Source organism: Triturus cristatus, chromosome 10 (assembly GCF_964204655.1).
Source record: "Triturus cristatus chromosome 10, aTriCri1.1, whole genome shotgun sequence".
Lineage (NCBI taxonomy): Eukaryota > Metazoa > Chordata > Amphibia > Caudata > Salamandridae > Triturus > Triturus cristatus.
Window position 1 is genome coordinate 968,796,692 of NC_140593.1, and position 18,476 is coordinate 968,815,167.

An 18,476-nucleotide genomic window follows, 5' to 3' on the forward strand; every position below is an offset into this window, starting at 1 on the left:
TGAGGAGCAATGCCCAATAATGAAGCATTACATTCCCAGGGATGTGTAAGGGCACCAAGAAATAATACTTAGGATTCCCACCTTGTGTCTTGTCCACTACTTTGTCTTCCTTTCTTTCTAATAGGAACAGTACCTTCCTTGTTGGTTGGATTATTGCTTTCAGAGCTTAGGTACTGGATCTTCATTGCCTCATAGCCCCCCCTCTCTTTTTTGCTTTGAACTGTATTAGACATGTCTGTGGCTTTGCCATGGTGAGCCACCAGTTCTATTAAATAAAAATTAAGAACTGGGCCTCACTGGTACAACTCTCTTATGTTTTTGCTGGAGAACATTACAAGTTTTGGTTGCTCCATTTACCTTCTCTGTAAGAACTTTGAGTTGCGGGGTCCCCCAAGGATTCATTTTATTCCCTCTGCTCTAAATCATGTCTATGACTCTGTCGGCTCATCTGATTCAAACTGGTGGCTTTGACTTCTCCTTTTATTCTCAGATCATTCTAAAAAAACACTGGTGGTGTGAATGTTGCAGTAGCTCAACTATATGATTGTTTGTCCAAAGAGAAGAAGTGGATGAACTTTAGTCATCTGAAATCAAACCAGAACAAAATCGAAATTATTTGCCCCAAGAGAGCCTCCTCTCTCAGGAATGTTTCCTACTGGCTGTCTTCCCTGGGACCTAATCCCACTATTACATGTGTGAAAAACTTGGGTATTAAAATGGACTCTGATAATGATAGACCAGATTAAGGCAGCTGTTCAATCTTGTCTTTTATAACTATGTATACTGAAACATATTTTGTATCTGTCGTCCTTTACTCATAAAGTGTAAATTCTCATACAGTTTCTGCCTATCTGAATGAATTTCTGCCTATCTGGATTACTGTAACTCAGTGTATCTTAACCTCCCTATTCGACCTGGAAACTGCAGATACATCAGACCAACACTGCTAGATTAGTGTTAGTTTGAAACTAAGAGACCACATTTCCCAACCTTTGGCTACACTGCACTGGCTCCCACTGAAGGAGTATGTCACATTCAAATCTATCTGCCTTATCGATAGAGCAATTTACAACCCCAGCCTTTAAACACTGTGACCAAATTGTTCTTGAAATTCTTAAACACCAATTCAAAAAATACAGAGACTGTGCCTTCTCTGTAAATGGAATACCTTTCCTCTCCAAGTTCAGCAGCAAAGTAATTTTCGTAATTTCTGGAAAACTTTAACAACCTGACTATGTCCTTCTCCTTTACTATCTTTTTTATGCAACTCTTTTTATTATGTTTATAAGGCAAAATGAATAATTTGCAGCAATTGTATTCTTTTGAATAAATATAAGCAGACGAGGACACGATGTGGTTGTAAATTGTACATCAGTGTATCATTTCGACAAGTATATTATACGACACTTCGATTCATTCCTTAGTAATATTCCCACAGCACCACACTGATTTTCTGATGATTCTTAGGACAGTCTTTTTATGCAAATTCCTCAGCCTTAGAGCTGTAATCCATGCCACAGGTCTATTTACTAATGGGTAGTTTCCATGACTGATCTCCTACAATGGGTAATCGTTTAGCAATTAACATGCCCATGGTGGCTCTCCCACTCCACCATCAACCTGACTATTACCAGTTTAGGGTCGGGTATGACAGGCTTAAAGAAGGTATCATTCTCCACTTTACATCTGAGGCAACTAGGGCCAAGCCTTCTGTTCATTTTCCATAGTCCAGTTGGACTGCAATAGATTGGGTGGAAGTATTCGCATTGAATGTGCCAAAGCCACATAGATATTGCAAGTGTACAGAGAGTCATCTTGACCTCATCCCCCTCCTTGTATATCTTAACATCCTGACCTGGATATGATCTGTATTAGGCTGTTTGAATCTATCGGTTGTTCTTAGGGCCAAGATATCCCCTGGATTGAATGCTGTTCTATGTAAATTAACCTTAAGCACTCTCTTCTACTAGCTTACAGAAGGCCGTGCTTAAATGGAGCATGGACCCATCATTTCCATAAGTCATTTCTGGACATCTATATCCCTACATACATGCAGATGCAGAGATTTACACTATTGCCTAGTTGCACTTTCACATCTTATTTTCAATCCCAGACATTCTTAATAGTATTGGAATGCTGTGCCTGTCGCAGGTTTCCTTATGTATTATGTGGAAAGTCCTGCACCTTTTTCTCAGATCTTGATATTCCCACATTATAGAGTTGAATGCACAGGACGATGCCTAGTTGCAAATGCACATTTTTTCTTTTTTTCGAGAAAACATTTGTATTTGTGGAGAACTCTCTACACCCCCACCAAGTCTGAAGGGCTTAGTTCTTCTTCCCACTTTGGAAAGGCTTTTACTCCAGACTTTTTCAGTGCAATTCTCCAAATAATTCCATAGTGGTAAATGACTGGAGATTTAGTGTATTATCATAAACTCATATTTAGGGACATTTACAAACTCACCAGACCAACTACCCTTTGGACCTGCAAATTTCCACCCCTTGGGTGAGATTTACACCTGTAGAAATGCACATAGTCATGGCATATAACTGCACAAGAATAAAGGGACTTACACTTGCTTGGTATCCTTTCCTTGACACCTTAAAGGCCGCAATAAAATTGTTTTGTCAATCTAGCCCACGGGAAATAGCCTCGTGTGAGATAGCGGAATATTAGTTGGGGTGGATGGTAGTCCACCAAAAGTAATAATGTTACTGTCCTTGTTAGGTCCAGTGAAGGTTTCAGTAAGTTAAACTTGATTTCAACCATTGATAGTTATGGTTCAGAGCAGACAGGCTTAACTTAAGAAAATGTATAAAGCATTTAGAAGTACCAAAACAGTTAAAAGGTTGAAAACACAACACAATAAAAATCACCTCCACCCCCCCATTTATAAAAATACAGAATATTTTAATGAACAAAATGATGCCAAAATGACAAAAACCATTAAGGGGAACTGGGAAAATTAATTTTTAAAGCTTTAGATAGAAATAGCATCAAGCGTTAAATGCAGTCATCTGGTTGCGCTTGACTGGTACTTACACGCAAGTAAAGGCAGACCAGAATGGAACACATGTTGGATACAGGGACCAGGCAGCCCCAGTGGAAAAGTTACCTCCAGATGTCAACGACCTTCAGTGAAGCAGGCAGTGGGACTGGCATCGAGACAAGAGACTCAACGTTGACGGTGTTAAGATAAAGACTCTGTGAAATCTTTGGTTTTAGGCAGTAAAAGCTCAGGCGGAAGAGGTTCAAGTTTTCGCGCTGCAGAGGTCTCTTGTGTTGATTGGTTGTCCGTTGATGGTGGCACTGATGGATCTGCAGTTTGGAATCAAAGAGGGCTCAGCATCGACTGATTCCGTCGTCATGAGAAGAACGTAGCTGAAGCCAGGGCGAAGTCAGTTCTAGCGGCGATGTACTCTCGTCGGATCGGCTGGGCAGGTTGATCCTGGTCTCCTGATGGTTCTCCAGGTAAGAAGTTTGTAGAAAGTTCTTAAATCCCAGGTTTTCCCAAGAGGTAAGGAGGAGTATACGTTGACACAGCCAAGGGTCCCAGGACCTCAGAAACAGCACTTGGGGGGTGTCAAGACTCACTCCAGCAGAAGCCGAAAGCAGATCCAGGGAATCCTTGTCCAGTTGTGTCCTTGTAGCTTAACAGGAGGTCAGCCCACTGACTCTTGGAGTTCACTTCTTTGTCATGGGTACAAATGGAAGCAGGTACAGCCTTTCAGGTCTTCACACAGGTCTTAACAGTAGGTGCAGTCCATCTTCTGTCTTCAGCAGGTCCAGTAGTGTTCTGAAGGGGGTGCCCAGGGGTACCACATTTATACCTATCACTAGCCTATAGGTGGGGATGACTCCTGGCCCCTCCCTAACCAATAGTGAAAACTTTACCAGGGAAAACCTTACCCAAGTTTGTGCCCTAATGCAAACAATCCCAGAGTGCCTCTCTCTACCTAAATCCAACCAGGCAGAACCCTTCTCCCCTGTGCAGAGCTCATGTGCCTGCCCTAGAGGTGTCGCTAGGGAAATAAACAACCTCTCCTCTATAGATACTCAAAACTAGTTCTGGGGGCAGCTCCTCTCCCAATGGGATTGGTGCCTGTCTGATTAGAGGTACAAAGGAGGGGGCAGGACCAAGTGTTAGCGAACTGACTGTGACTGGGTAGGCTTTGAAGTGAATTTAGTTCTGGGGCACAGCGCAGATGGTCATCCTGTCAGAGGAACAGAACATATCCCCACACCCATGGTCTTTGTCTCAGATCTGGGAGAAAGTTTAAACTTTAACAAAGGGTCTATTCTGGTCCTGAGTGATAGCTAAAAGTTCATGTAAATGGGCTTTCAGAGGCTTTAGGAGGGCAAAGGGTGATTTTTTTAAAGTGGCTTTTGTGAAATGTTTTTCTTTAAAATGTTTATGTTTGTTTTTTTAACAAACAATGCAGCAGTCGTTGATATGCCAGCATCCTATGCACAGCATCCGGTGCCCTGGGGCCAACATTCTGGCTTTTGTGAAATGTTTAGTACAAATCAGACATAACCAATGAATTGGCTTGTAATAAATATTTTAAAAAGTCAAAGAATGAACTTTGTAGGTGTTTCCAAAATGGAGATAGCATTATTTAATTTTAATATTACATCCCAATGCTTTCCTATGGAACAGACTAATCCTGCTACTGTGAAAATAGCTTGGCACTCTAAGGACATGTTCTACATTAAACTTTTACATATCCTGCTTTTAAATAGAAAGCACACTGCTTTATTGGGCATTAAGGCCTACGTAGGGGTGAATAATGAATATTTTAAAGGATGGTATTGGCCTGTCAATGTGCCGAGCAAACAAATGCCCCTACAAAAGCGTCTGCAAGTGGACTACAGACACACCCCGAATCCTGCAGTGCTCAAACTTTGCTTCACATGCCTGTGTTTTACTTATATGCAAATGCAAGTAATTGACACCTGATAATGTTACTCGGTCGGTCTCATTGACTTGTTGTTTAACCCATTGGGCTCGTATGCAGGTTATCAAAACCTTCACACATGCAACACACACATATATGTATACACACTTGATCACAAAACAGTAAATGATAAAGAGATTCATAGAAGAGAGTGCATGCTATTTCCTGAACAGTTACATTGTGGCAGTGTCTAGTATGGCAATAACAAAAAGGGTGAAACAAACCCTATACTCCCAAGAAACTAGGATATACAAGCCATTATTATAGAAAGTGTTAAAATAGTCAATTATTTACATGACAGGTTGGTAGGCACAAGGGTCACTGCTAGCAAAAATGCAAAGTGAGAGAATATGAAAAAGAAAATTAATCATATTAAAAAATCCTCATATGTCTATTCCAACAGGTAACACGGTGCTACATGGGACGGCGCAATGCAAGTGAAGTCAAGTGACGGGATGTGCATAAATATATACAGTGACATTAACACAATTTAAGAACTCAACCAACAGGGCAAGATATCAAGATACAAGAATATAAAATCTCTTCAAAGCATAGTTTTTGGGAAGGGTACTTTCAACAAATGAACATGTGGTTGAGATATATTGGTCATTGTGCCTACAAACCTGTCATGTCTTTGTGAATAATTGTCTATTGGAACACTTTCTATAGTAGTGCAAATGTATCACTATGTGGTGTAATTTGTGTTTTTGCAAAAAATATTGACTAAATAAAAATACATAAAAAGCTCCAATGTCATAAGCCCTTACCTGGAGGCAAGCCAAGACTATCAAATTTATCCCCAGCTTCCTCCGTAAGTCTGTTTAGGGCCCGTTCTTCTTCAGCGGTGGCTCGAGCTCGTGCCTGAATGATGTGTCTCTCCACCATGTCTGCTTCTGCCATGAGACGGTCATGCTCAGTGCGAATCTGCGAAAAAGACATAGTAAAAAAGAAAATAACGCTCTCTCTGTCTCCTACTATTTAAGTTAATCGAGTTTTGGTTTAGGTGGTATTTTGACAAGAATAGATTGTGCAAATGAACTTAAGGCGTGACTTTTGTGGTGAGGTCGTTATGGACACTGCTTCCAGTCCTGGACTTTTGTGTGATAGCCAAATGCATTCTGGGTACTTTAGTCTGATTTTGCTTCAATTAAACTGATTAGGCTGACAAACTTGAAATAATTGATTTGTAGGTGAAAGGTTCTGGACTGGAAAAAGTGTCCATAATTATGTGACGTGAGATGGTCACTTTAAACTCAAGTCTAGGCTTGTGCCTGCCACACCAAGTGGTCTGTAAACACTGTACTGTATTGGTGCATGTGAATTGATTGATTTGATTGGCTACATAGCTTAACGTTGTGACAGTGACATCTTACTGATATTCCTACACAAGAGGTAAGCTTTTCCTCATCATGGATTTGCCTCAGTAAAGCTCCTAGATCTCTCTATTAGCCCAATCTTATTTTAAATTACATGAAAATGTACTTAGGCTAAAAACTATTCTGGAATTATATACCACTTATTTGGCAGTAGGCAGCAGGCCAACTCCTATATATATATTGTAGGAAAATGCCCACATATATGTGCCTTAGAAATATCCAATGTACATTTAAACAGAAATATTTTCTCATACACAAATCACAATTTGCTTGTTAACATTTGTTAGAAAACCAGTAGAAGTGGGAGAAAGCCCTGGTAGGCCAATGGGAAAAGCATCATGCACCATGGGACCTCCAGTCATATCACACAGATGACCCCTAGTCCCCTCGCCCGCAAGCTGGGGATGCTTTTGTTCCCTTCTAGAGGAAGCCTCGCCTGGCAGTTTGGGATGGATAGTTCCCATGAAGAGCAGGTTCAGTACTGATTTGAATAAGGCAGAACACTGTCTTGAGTGGCACATTGACCAAAAGAATTGCTGAACTGGAATGTGACTCGAGTGATTGCCAGCGGCTCAGATTAATTCAAGTATTCCATAAATTCATCACCTTGTTGTTTGTTGTATGGGTAGTAAATGTGGTGCAAAGGGCAGCAAAAGCAAGCCAAAGGTTACAGCGGCTACCCATATGATGTCACAAAGAAAGCTCATTAGAAAAAATAATAAATCTGATACCCTTGTTTTAGGATTGAATAAAAATATGGAATGTGATTTTTATCTCTTTTACCTCTCTACAACAATAACCTACCCTTCACTATGCATTAAGTCTATTTAAAACTGGCACCACACAATAACTTTTAGATCAGAGGATTACCAATCATTTTAATTCATATTTTTGCTGAGAAAATATTGAAGTTTAATAAATGTATTTTCAAAATATTGTATAAGTACAATAATGCATTTGAAGAAGTGCAATCCACTTTAAAGGGACTGAAAGGACAATGCTCTTTAGGCTTGGTCAACATTCTTTGCCACACACCTGAATGTGTGCTTATCTATCAAGTTATTCAAATCAAGACAACATCTACATTAATAAATAGAGAATAAGGCCTTTCCTTCAATTCTTCCACTCGTTTATAAATCTACACAAAGAGGATACATTTTTTTAAAGATTTTGAATGAACTATTCATAGGTAAGGCTATTTCAATGCGATTTATTACAGGGACTTTAAAATACATAATATTCCAAAGAAATTTAGGAACAGGCAGGGCTCAAAAAATCCACTCGCACGCTCGCTATGGCGAGCCAGATATAATCAAGACGAGCTATTTTTAGGGTCTACTCGCCCTTTCTGGCGAGTAGGAAGACAAACTAACTATTGACCTCTGTCTCTGAAGATGGAGCACATGTGACAAGAGAACAAGATTTAAAGGCATCTTTATTGCACACAAAGTGAATGAGCAATAAAGATGCCTTTAAATCTTGTTTTCTTCTCACATTTGCTCGGCTTTCAGAGACAGAGGTCATGTACATTACACTTGGGTCGAGTAGATTGTTCAAGTTACTAGCCCTGGAGATCTAGTAAAATTTTTATGGTTTTTCGAGCTCTGAACAGAGAAAGTTATGCCGACAGCTAGAACAAGGCATTCTACTCCAGCTGTAATACAGAGCTGCTGCTCTCTCTAAAGTTTTATTTATTAAATTGTAAAGGATGTTTTTATCGTGGTAAATTTCCCCCACCCCAACACATTCATGCAACTGTGAATTCTAGTCATTTTCTGTTGCCTGGACTCAGTATACCCTTACCCCACAAAAGCTTCTTTACATGAATTTGTGTGCCACTAGGTTTATTTCACTAGGACTTCCTGTTTCTAGGAGCACTTAAATGTAGGCTGGTTAGCCCGTGAATTCTTTTCTCAACATAATCCTGTTATTCTTAGTTAAGTGAGGAGAGGGGAAGGGAAGGTGGTGGACAGGGATCAGGAAAGGGTCAACAATGAATTGCTTGCAATTCCTTTCAATAATCTTTTATTATAGAGGGGGGTGGGATTTAAGTGTTTATTTGATGGTAATATGTGCACATTATCTTCTGACAATTTACTTTACATGTGGAAAGCTCTGAATTTACCTTTTGCAGTTCATCCACAAACTTCTCATGATAAGCGTTGTCTCCTCCCCGAGATTTGAAATAATGATCTCCTTTGTCCTTCCCTATGACTTCACCAGTGTACAGGTTCTTAAATATGCTGGTCAGCAGATGAGAAATGTCCTGAAAATAAAAAGTGCACAAAACTGAGCTGCATATTATGCCTCAAATTTGTAATCGTACTTGGGGAAGTTTGAAACAGACTTTTGGATACACAGTGGATTTGGTGTGGCACAAGTAAGCAGGGAACTTATTTAGGACCAAATGTATAAAACGGAATAATCGTATCCGTCATGAATGTTCATTGTTCGATTTTTTAGTGCAAAATTATCTTATGAATTATCTTATGAATGATGTTGAAACTAACACACTATAAGATGTTAATAGAAACTATAAAAACGTTGATAGAATCCACCTTATAATTTTCTTTACCATATGGCTAAGATGTGGACTTTTGGATTCTCCTCCATATTTATCACTTTTTGTTGAAATTGGACGATTTACTGTTACCATCAAAGATCTTAAACATATCCGGCCATGGCTCGTACAGGTAAGAGCGCTCTTACCTGCACGAGCTGCGGCTGAAGATATCTGGTTAAGGATGGGGCTTGAGTGTCCACCAGCATAGTCTTGCACTTAACAATGGTTAGACTAGTATTTCCAAAATTTCCAACTTCATCAATAATTGTTTTCATGTACTTCACACCTTTGGTATGAAGAGCCAGACATTTTGTAGTCAAAGACTTTGCAATTCACAGGGTTTGCAAACACAAATTGTTTTTGGTATGCACCGAACCTATTTTGCGTTTCAATTAGGGATCACCAAATCACGAAATGGGTTTAGATATGTATACCAAATTGCAATTTGGAAGAGGCCTGTTTATTTATTTATTATTTATTTATTTTATAATTTTACCAGCCCAAGTAAATGATCGCCGATTCCGTATTGGGCCAATGCAGTAAATAAAGAATCCCATTCCAGGGAGTCAAAGACCTTCTTGAGGTCCAGTACCAAAAAGTCAGATCATGGTCAGTTGGTGGGGGGGGGGGGTACTTCATGATCCTAAAGAAACTGCTGAGTTTCAAGGTAGTGTGGCGTGTAGGGACAAAACCATTCTGGTCTGGGTTCACCAGAATCTGGGCCTGGGGCGCCACCTGATCCGCAAGAATTTTCGCTAAAATTGTTGTAATCAGTGTTATGTAGCGCTAGTGGCCTATAAGAGCTAGAAACTTCAGGATTTGTATTGGGCTTAGGCAAAGATATTACAGTTGCCGCTCCCTGGGAGTCTGAAGGAGTTCCCAAAGCATGTGCTTCGTCATACAATTTGAGCAGTTGCGGGGTGAGTTGAGAGATGAACGCCTTATCAAATTCAGCCAGAAAACCGTCCGTCCCTGGGTTTTCTCATTTGCCAGTGCCTTAATTGCATTCTGGATCTCAGCCAAGTTTATAAGTTCATCCAATTCCAGTTGTACTGTAGCCGGAATGGTGGGGACAGTGAGATTATCGAACAATGATCTGTATTTGTCGGAGTTGGAATTGGAATCGGTGACTGACTGATAGACCTGTGCTGGGTCGCTAATCTGTCATGGGCCTGCAGGGTTGATCTTGGCGGATAAGCCATGCTAACAACCGTCCGGTCTTGTCTGCAGTGGCATGCATAGGCACTGAGATTGTAGCATAGTTTAGACAGCGCAGACGCTTCAGTAAGGCTGCATGGTCACGCTGTGCATCAGTAAGCGTGCATCAGTAAGCGTGATCAGGTTTCCCGGGTTGTCTATAGTCCAGGTTTCTAACTTTAAAAATTTGCATTCTAGACTAGTGATGTGATCAAGTATGCGCCTCAGATTACTCTGTGTGCCCAAACAATGTCCCCTCAGCGTCACTTTGAATGCATCCCATTCAACCAAGCTAGTGGAAGCTGTATCTGAATTGCGTTGAAAATAGTCATCAATCATCGTGCCCACTAAGTCTCGAAAGGGGGGGTCTTCTAATTAGGCAAGTAGGGATATTCTGAGTGCAGACATGATGGTGTGTGCATACCCCTGATATTCCACGTCATTATGTTAAAGTGTGCCATGAGTAGCGTGTGAACTCGATCATCCCCCTGGTGCCAGTGTATCATCAGTAGGGGTGATGAGTCTCAGGCAAGAAACAAGCATTATGTAATGTGTGGTGTAGAGCCTGGCAAGGGCGTGGGTCATAACAAACAAGTAAACACATCTTAACAACAATCATAAATTTGTAAATACCAAAAAAGAGTAGAAACACACCATGTGTCCACCCAAACAAGTAACAACTTCAATCAGGAAAAGGCAATTAGGCAGCAACCTATCAGGGGACAGCAAATGTGCCAGTAGGCGGTCTCACTGCTACAGTGAAATGATACTTCCAAGTACCCACACAGCGCATAGGTAAACAAGATTTACCCTACCACCCAAGAACGGGCAGAAGCGTTGATGGCTACCTAGGGTTGTAGTCCCAATTAATAGAATAGTGTAGATCATACCTGCAAGATACAACAAATCTGAGGTATACCAACAAGGATGGCAGTCCCAGGTACAGGTAGGAATAGCAGTATGTTAGACCTGTCAGCCCTTTGGGTGGTCCCTCCTCATCATTATTTATTTTGCCCCACTTTTGCCTCAAACCCTGTTTGAATTTTTCCTTTTTGGGAACCACCAGACTTTTTAGTGTTGCTGCAGATTCAGATTTTATCTACCCCTGAAACTTCTGTCTGAGGGCCTGGAGCACAAAATGGTGGCCACCTGTGACATCACCAGCATCCACTGGAACCTACCAGCACCTTCCAGAACATTCCAGAACCCTGTGACAGTTGGAGGCGGTTTAGAATGTTGGGAAGCTAAGTGAGAGAGTTGGCAGTTGGAGCTGGCAGTTGGCACCTGACTGGTGAAGAGTGAGCAGCACAACATTGAAGGAGGACGGAGTGAGGCAGCAGGGGTGGAAACTTGTGCCTGGAGTGGGGTCCATAAACCCACCCTTGATACTAGTCCCTACTGACTGAGCCCAGCCTGGAGCCCTGTGTGGGAAAAAGCAGGAAAAACCATCCTAAGGACCTGGACAGCAGGAACAGGCCTTAGACACAAAGAACAGCGAGATCCTGACCTGGATACTGGTTTCCCTGGAGTCCGGCGTCGAGTAGCCTGAGACCTGGAGCCCGAGGTGGAGAAGCGGCGCTGACTGAAGAAGCAGACGTCGTACCCGGAGCCGCCTGAGGTCGAGAGAGGGCGCCGACGGAGGTCGTGAGGAGCACCAGAGGTCGAGGAGGAAGTTAACCGAGGTCGAGTGAGCGGCGTCGACGGGGGAGTGGAGACCGCCCTCCGGAGTCGCCGGAGACCGAGGAGAAGTGTGCCGGAGGTCGGGAGTGGAGATCGCACTCCGGAGTCGCCGGAACCTGAGGAAAGGTGTGCCGGAGGTCGGGAGTGGAGGTCGCACTCCGGAGTCGCCGGAACCCGAGGAAAGGAGCACCGGAGGTCGGGAGTGGAGATCGCACTCCGGAGCCGACGGAAGTCGACATCGAGCCAAGGCCACCCGACGTCATCGAACCGGAGCCGCCCGAGGTCGACATCGAGCCAAGACTGCCGCCGACATCGAGCCGAGGCCGACGTCGTCGAATCGGAGGTCGACATCGAACCGAGGCACCCGACATCGATCCGGAACCGCCTACCGGCGTCGCCAAGAACTGACATTGTGCCGAGGCCGCCGACATCGATCCGGAACCGCCTGACGGCGTCGACACGACTCCAGCGGCGTCGAAGCTCCATAAACAGGGCAGTAAGTGGAGTAGAGGGCGCCTAAGGCCCTGTGGAGACCTGAGAGACTGCTCTAAGGGGCTAGGGAGGTGCTGGAACCAACCTGACTGTGCCAGGGGTGAGCTGGGACTAATCTAGAGAAGTTGTGTGGAGGGAGAGAGCCAGGTCTCTGGTATTTCCCCCCTTTTATCTACCTCAGTTTAGGCCTCAGCCTTGTCCAAGTCAGGGAGTAGACACCCCCAAGCCTTCCACAACCCCACAAGCTGTGCCTGGGCCAAATCAGCCCTTAGTATTCACAAATGTGATCTGATAATATGAGTGTCACTGTATGCTTTTAATTATTTATTGGGGGCACTGTATTTATTGTGTTTAACCTATTTATTGCTTCACAATATTTATTGGTACAGTATTTATTGCCTCAGAATATTTAATTGCCTGTATGTATTGCACTTGTATTTATGCCCTATTTATTTACAATCACCCCTATTTATTGAATCATTAAGCCAGTATTTATTTGACCTGCACTTTCTCAAAAGTTTGTATATTGTGATTGTTATTTATTTTTCCAATCAGCAACTAAGAGAAAAAGATAAAGAAAGATATTTTCATAATTTTTACGGTGTAGAGTCGTTTTTGGAACGGATGCACGCATGGTTATTGTAGGGGTATATTGTATGCTTAGCACGGTGCCTGTTTCCTGACCACTCGAGCCAAGCTACCACAGTGTGTTCGGGAAGCCCACCACCACCCTTCCGGTGTGGGAGTGGGTATTTCCAACATAATTGGTGTTCAGTGGTGGGATAGAGCTGTGCCTACGTATACTCAACAATAACTGTGGGTAGTCCATAGGCCTACACCGGGAGTTTTCTCAAAGCGGCCTTCCTAATTGTGGGTTTTTGTTTTTTCCAAATTTACTCTGGTGGTGGGAGGAGGTATTATTAAAGGTACCCCCCTGCATAGTTACTGCACAAAACCTGTCCTCTGACCTGAGTGGGCAAGATGGAGTTTGTACTAGAAAATCTAGAAACGTACACTGTGGCCCAACTCAGGGAGTTTTGTCAGCGGGAGGGGGTGTATTGTCCCCCAGGAGCAAAGAAGGGTGCACTCCAAACCAGCTTAAGGGCTTGGGGGGAGGCACGAAGGGAAAGCAAGGCTGAGGAAGAGGACAAGGATAGAGAGCCAGACAGTGAGGGAGTTGGTTTGTACCAACCTGAGGTGGGGAACCTGTCAGCGGGGCCCAGGACACTTTCCAGGGGGGGCAGCCGTGCCTCTAGCGGTGGCTTGTCTGAGGTGGAGTTAACAGACCGGAGGGAGAAAAGACAGCTCACATGGGACTTAGCAAGGCTGGAGCAGGAGAAGGAGGAGCAGAGGATGGCCCATGAATTAAGACTGAAAGAAATAGATCTTCAGATCCTGAGAATCGGGGCACAACCTGTTCCTAATGGTGGCAGCCAAATCCAAGAGATCACCAGGGAACCCAAACCCTACCTGCCAAAGGACATAGTAGCTAGCTACGGGGTGGGAGACGATATCGCCAAGTGGCTAGCGGCCTATGAGGTCTCATTAAGGGCCCATGGGGTTCCAGAGAAGTACTGGGGAGGGGGATTGTACAAGTACATGCCTCCAGCTGGTAGGGATGCTTTATTGGCCCTCGAAGAGGATGAGCAGACCCACTACCCCACCATGAAACTGGCGCTCATCAGAAAGTTTGGACTAACACCTGAAAAGTATAGACAGAAGTTCAGGGGTAGTCACAGACTGGGCACACAGAATTGGGTGGACTTCCTGGACTATGCTAAGAAGGCGCTGGAGGGTTGGATTCAGGGCAGTGAAGTGAGGAACTACGAGGGGTTGTTTGACCTAGTACTGAAGGAACACCTGCTCGAGAAATGTTTCCCTGAACTGCGGCAACACCTGGTGGATAGCAAGCTGACCAGTCCCCGGAAGCTTGCTGAAGAGGCGGACATTTGGGCTAGTACCCGGGTGTCCATAAGGGGGACTGGAGGGGATACTCAAAAGGCCGGACAGGGCGCCCCCCAGAAGAAAGAGGGAGGGGAAAAGAAAAAGGAGTTCTCCAAAGGCCCCCAAAATAATTTCCAAGGAAAGGGAACAGGATTCACCCCTAGGGCCAACCCACCCAGAAACCCTAATCCTGGCCAGAGTCAGCAGCCAAGGGTTGTCCATTGCTACGAGTGCGGTGGCGTTGGACACTATAAGGGAGATCCGAAGTGCCAGAAACGACCACCCCCTCCCATTGGAGGAAAGGCCCCCGGAGTAGCTAGTGTAGTGCTCGGGGAGGAGATGCCCTTAACTAAGGGAAGGGAGTGGGCGGGTGTCACTTTAGTGTCCCTGGGAGAACGGGAGATGGTTCCTAAGATCCAGGTGCCCGCAAATACTGTAAAGTATGGGCAGTGGGTCACCATCAATGGCCAAAGAGGGGAGGCTCTGAGAGACACAGGAGCCAGTATGACTATGGTACGTAGCCAACTGGTGTCTCCAGAGCAGGTGATTCCCGATGTACTCCACCCAGCCGCGATGGCTGACGGCAGAACCGGCCACTATCCAGTGGCTGAGGTTCCCTTTGAATGGGGGGGGGTTGCAGGTTCACTTCGAGTTGCCGTAAGCCCTGCCGTGCCAGTCGATTGTCTGCTGGGGAATGACATGGAGCACAATGCTTGGAAGGAGGTGGAATACCGGACTCATACTGAGATGCTGGGTACACCTGACTGGGCCTGTGTGAGCACAAGGTCCGCGACTACCCGGAGAGGGAGTTCGTTTCGGCTGGAGCCTGGAACAACGGCCCAGCCAGCTGCCAGTCAAGGGAAGAACCGAGGACAGGAGGAGCCTGCCTCGGCGTCTACACCCCGTAGGACGGATAGGCCACCGGAGGTGGTGGACCAGGAGTCTGCGGAGGGGGACGTTACCAAACTGGAGGACCTACCCATCCCGGCCGAGTGGCACGTGGAGGGAGGCCCGTCCAGGGAGGAATTCTGCCAGGGCCAGAGGGAGTGCCCTACCCTTGAGGGGCTAAGGCGTCAGGCCCAAGCCCAGGCAGCAGGGAACGTTGAAGGGAACTACAGTGTTTACTGGGAGGATGGCCTCCTCTACAGTGAACCCAAGGCACCCCTACATGGATCGTCACGAGCCTTGGTAGTCCCTCAACGTTACCGAGCCTTCCTACTGGAGTTGGCTCATGAGATTCCATTGGCAGGACACCTGGGGCAAGACAAGACCTTCGCCCGTCTTGTCCCACACTTTTATTGGCCTCAAATGAAAGTGTCGTCCGATACCTACTGCCGGACATGTGTGTCTTGCCAAGCCAGTGGGAAAACAGGGGTGAAGCTGAAAGCTCCCCTGGAACCACTTCCTGTCGTTAGCACCCCCTTTGAAAGGGTGGGCATCGACATTGTGGGTCCGTTAGATCCGCCAACGTCAGCTGGTCACAGGTTCATCCTGGTCCTGGTGGATCATGCCACACGGTACCCAGAGGCAATACCTCTGAGGACCATAACAGCACCTGTGGTGGCTAGGGCCCTGATGGGAATCTTTACCCGAGTGGGTTTTCCCAAGGAAGTTGTGTCCGACAGGGGGACCAACTTCATGTCAGCGTACATGCGGGCCATGTGGAAGGAGTGTGGAGTGACCTACCGGTTCACAACTCCTTACCACCCCCAGACCAATGGTCTGGTGGAGAGGTTTAACAAAACCTTGAAAGGCATGATCAGAAGTCTGCCTGAAAGCCTGCGGAGGAAATGGGACGTCCTCCTACCCTGTTTATTGTTTTCTTACAGGGAAGTGCCACAGAAGGGAGTGGGCTTCAGCCCCTTCGAGCTTCTGTATGGGCACCCTGTACGTGGACCTCTCAACCTGGTGAGAGACGGATGGGAAAGAACTCCCAGAAAGCTTCCCCAGGATGTGGTGAGCTACATGCTGGCCTTCCGGAGCCAAATGGCTAAGTTGTGGAAGCAAGCTTCTGACAACTTGGAAGCCAGCCAAGCAGTAATGAAGGCGTGGTATGACCACAACGCTCACCCAGTGGAGTTGGAGCCTGGCCAGAAGGTGTGGGTGATCGAACCCGGAGAGCTTAGCGCCCTCCAGGAACGCTGGTCAGGACCCTTTGAGGTGTTGGAGAAGAAGGGTAAGGCTACCTACTTGGTGGACCTGAAGACCCCTCGTCGGCCCCTACGGGTGCTGCACGCCAACCGCCTCAAACCCCACCACGAGAGGCCCGAAGTCATCTTGATGATGGTGACTGACGGAGGAGAGGACGTGGAAAGCGAGCCTCTCCCTGATTTGTTTGCGTCTCAAGAGAAGGATGGGTCGGTGGAGGGAGTGATTCTCTCCCCATCCCTAACTCCTGAACAGCGGGAGGACTGCCGCCAGGTCCTGGGACAGTACTCTTCGTTGTTCTCCCTTGTCCCGGGTAGGACTCACCTGTGCGTCCATGACGTGGACACAGGAGACAGCCCACCTGTGAAGTCCAAGATCTACCGGATGTCAGACAAGGTGAAGGCCAGCATTCACAGTGAAGTCACTAAGATGCTGGAGCTAGGAGTGATTGAACCTTCTAGCAGCCCCTGGTCCAGTCCGGTGGTGTTAGTACCAAAAGCTGCACCACCGGGTGCCCAACCAGAACTGAGGTTCTGTGTGGACTACCGGGGACTGAATTCAGTGACCAAAACTGATGCTCATCCGATCCCTAGGGCGGATGAATTGATTGACCGGCTGGGAGCTGCCCAATATCTAAGTACCTTTGACCTTACTTCTGGGTACTGGCAGATCTCTTTGACTGATGGAGCAAGGGAAAGGTCAGCCTTCTCCACGCCCAATGGCCACTACCAGTTCTGTGTGATGCCCTTTGGGCTCAAGAACGCACCTGCCACGTTTCAGCGCCTGGTAAACCAGATCCTCACCGGAATGGAGAGTTTCTCTGCTGCTTCTCTGGACGACATAGCCGTCTTCAGTAACAGCTGGGAGGATCACTTGCGTCACCTGCAAGCTGTTCTCCAGGCCCTGAGACAAGCTGGATTGACGATCAAGGCCAGCAAGTGCCAGATCGGGCAGGGGTCGGTAGTGTACCTTGGACACTTGGTGGGTAGGGGAGCGGTGCAACCCCTCCAGGCGAAGATCGAGGCCATCATGGCCTGGGAACCCCCCAAGACACAGACTGAGGTCCGAGCATTTTTGGGCCTCACGGGATACTACCGTCGCTTCGTGAAGGGGTACGGTACCATCGTGGCCCCCCTCACGGAGCTCACGTCCAGGAAACAACCTCGACGGGTAGTCTGGACGGAGGCTTGTCAGCAGGCCTTTGTGAGATTGAAGAAAGCCATGTGCGAGGCCCCGGTCTTAAGGGCCCCAGACTTTTCCAAGAAGTTCATTGTCCAGACGGATGCATCAGAACATGGCATTGGGGCAGTGTTATCGCAACTCAACGAAGAGGGTCTGGATCAACCCGTGGTCTTCCTATCCCGGAGACTACTTCCCAGGGAACAGAAGTGGAGTGCAATAGAGCGTGAAGCCTTTGCAGTGGTATGGGCTCTGAAGAAGTTGCGGCCATACCTGTTTGGCTCGCACTTCCTGGTTCAGACCGACCACAGACCCCTTCGCTGGCTGATGCAGATGAAGGGGGAGAATCCCAAGTTGTTGAGGTGGTCTATTTCCCTACAGGGAATGGACTTTCAGGTGGAACATCGGCCTGGAGTGGACCACGCCAATGCAGACGGTCTCTCAAGGTATTTCCGCCTTAGTGATGAGAACTCCCAAGGGGTTGGGTAGCTCTCCCCACTTTCAGCTGGGGGGGACGCGTGTTAGACCTGTCAGCCCTTTGGGTGGTCCCTCCTCATCATTATTTATTTTGCCCCACTTTTGCCTCAAACCCTGTTTGAATTTTTCCTTTTTGGGAACCACCAGACTTTTTAGTGTTGCTGCAGATTCAGATTTTATCTACCCCTGAAACTTCTGTCTGAGGGCCTGGAGCACAAAATGGTGGCCACCTGTGACATCACCAGCATCCACTGGAACCTACCAGCACCTTCCAGAACATTCCAGAACCCTGTGACAGTTGGAGGCGGTTTAGAATGTTGGGAAGCTAAGTGAGAGAGTTGGCAGTTGGAGCTGGCAGTTGGCACCTGACTGGTGAAGAGTGAGCAGCACAACATTGAAGGAGGACGGAGTGAGGCAGCAGGGGTGGAAACTTGTGCCTGGAGTGGGGTCCATAAACC

At 46.2% G+C, this 18,476-nt stretch overlaps 1 protein-coding gene across 1 annotated transcript in view; it reads right to left on the reverse strand.

Annotated features, from left to right (window-relative positions):
• The window catches only part of DLEC1 (DLEC1 cilia and flagella associated protein), a 576,582-nt gene that overhangs the window by 519,306 nt on the left and 38,800 nt on the right, over positions 1–18,476 (reverse strand). Inside the window, exons 3-4 of the mRNA XM_085628869.1 lie at positions 8,464–8,604; positions 5,730–5,886 (exon numbers count right to left, since the gene is read on the reverse strand). Coding sequence (XP_085484995.1) covers positions 5,730–5,886; positions 8,464–8,604 — 298 coding nt within the window. The remainder of the gene's footprint in view (positions 1–5,729; positions 5,887–8,463; positions 8,605–18,476) is intronic.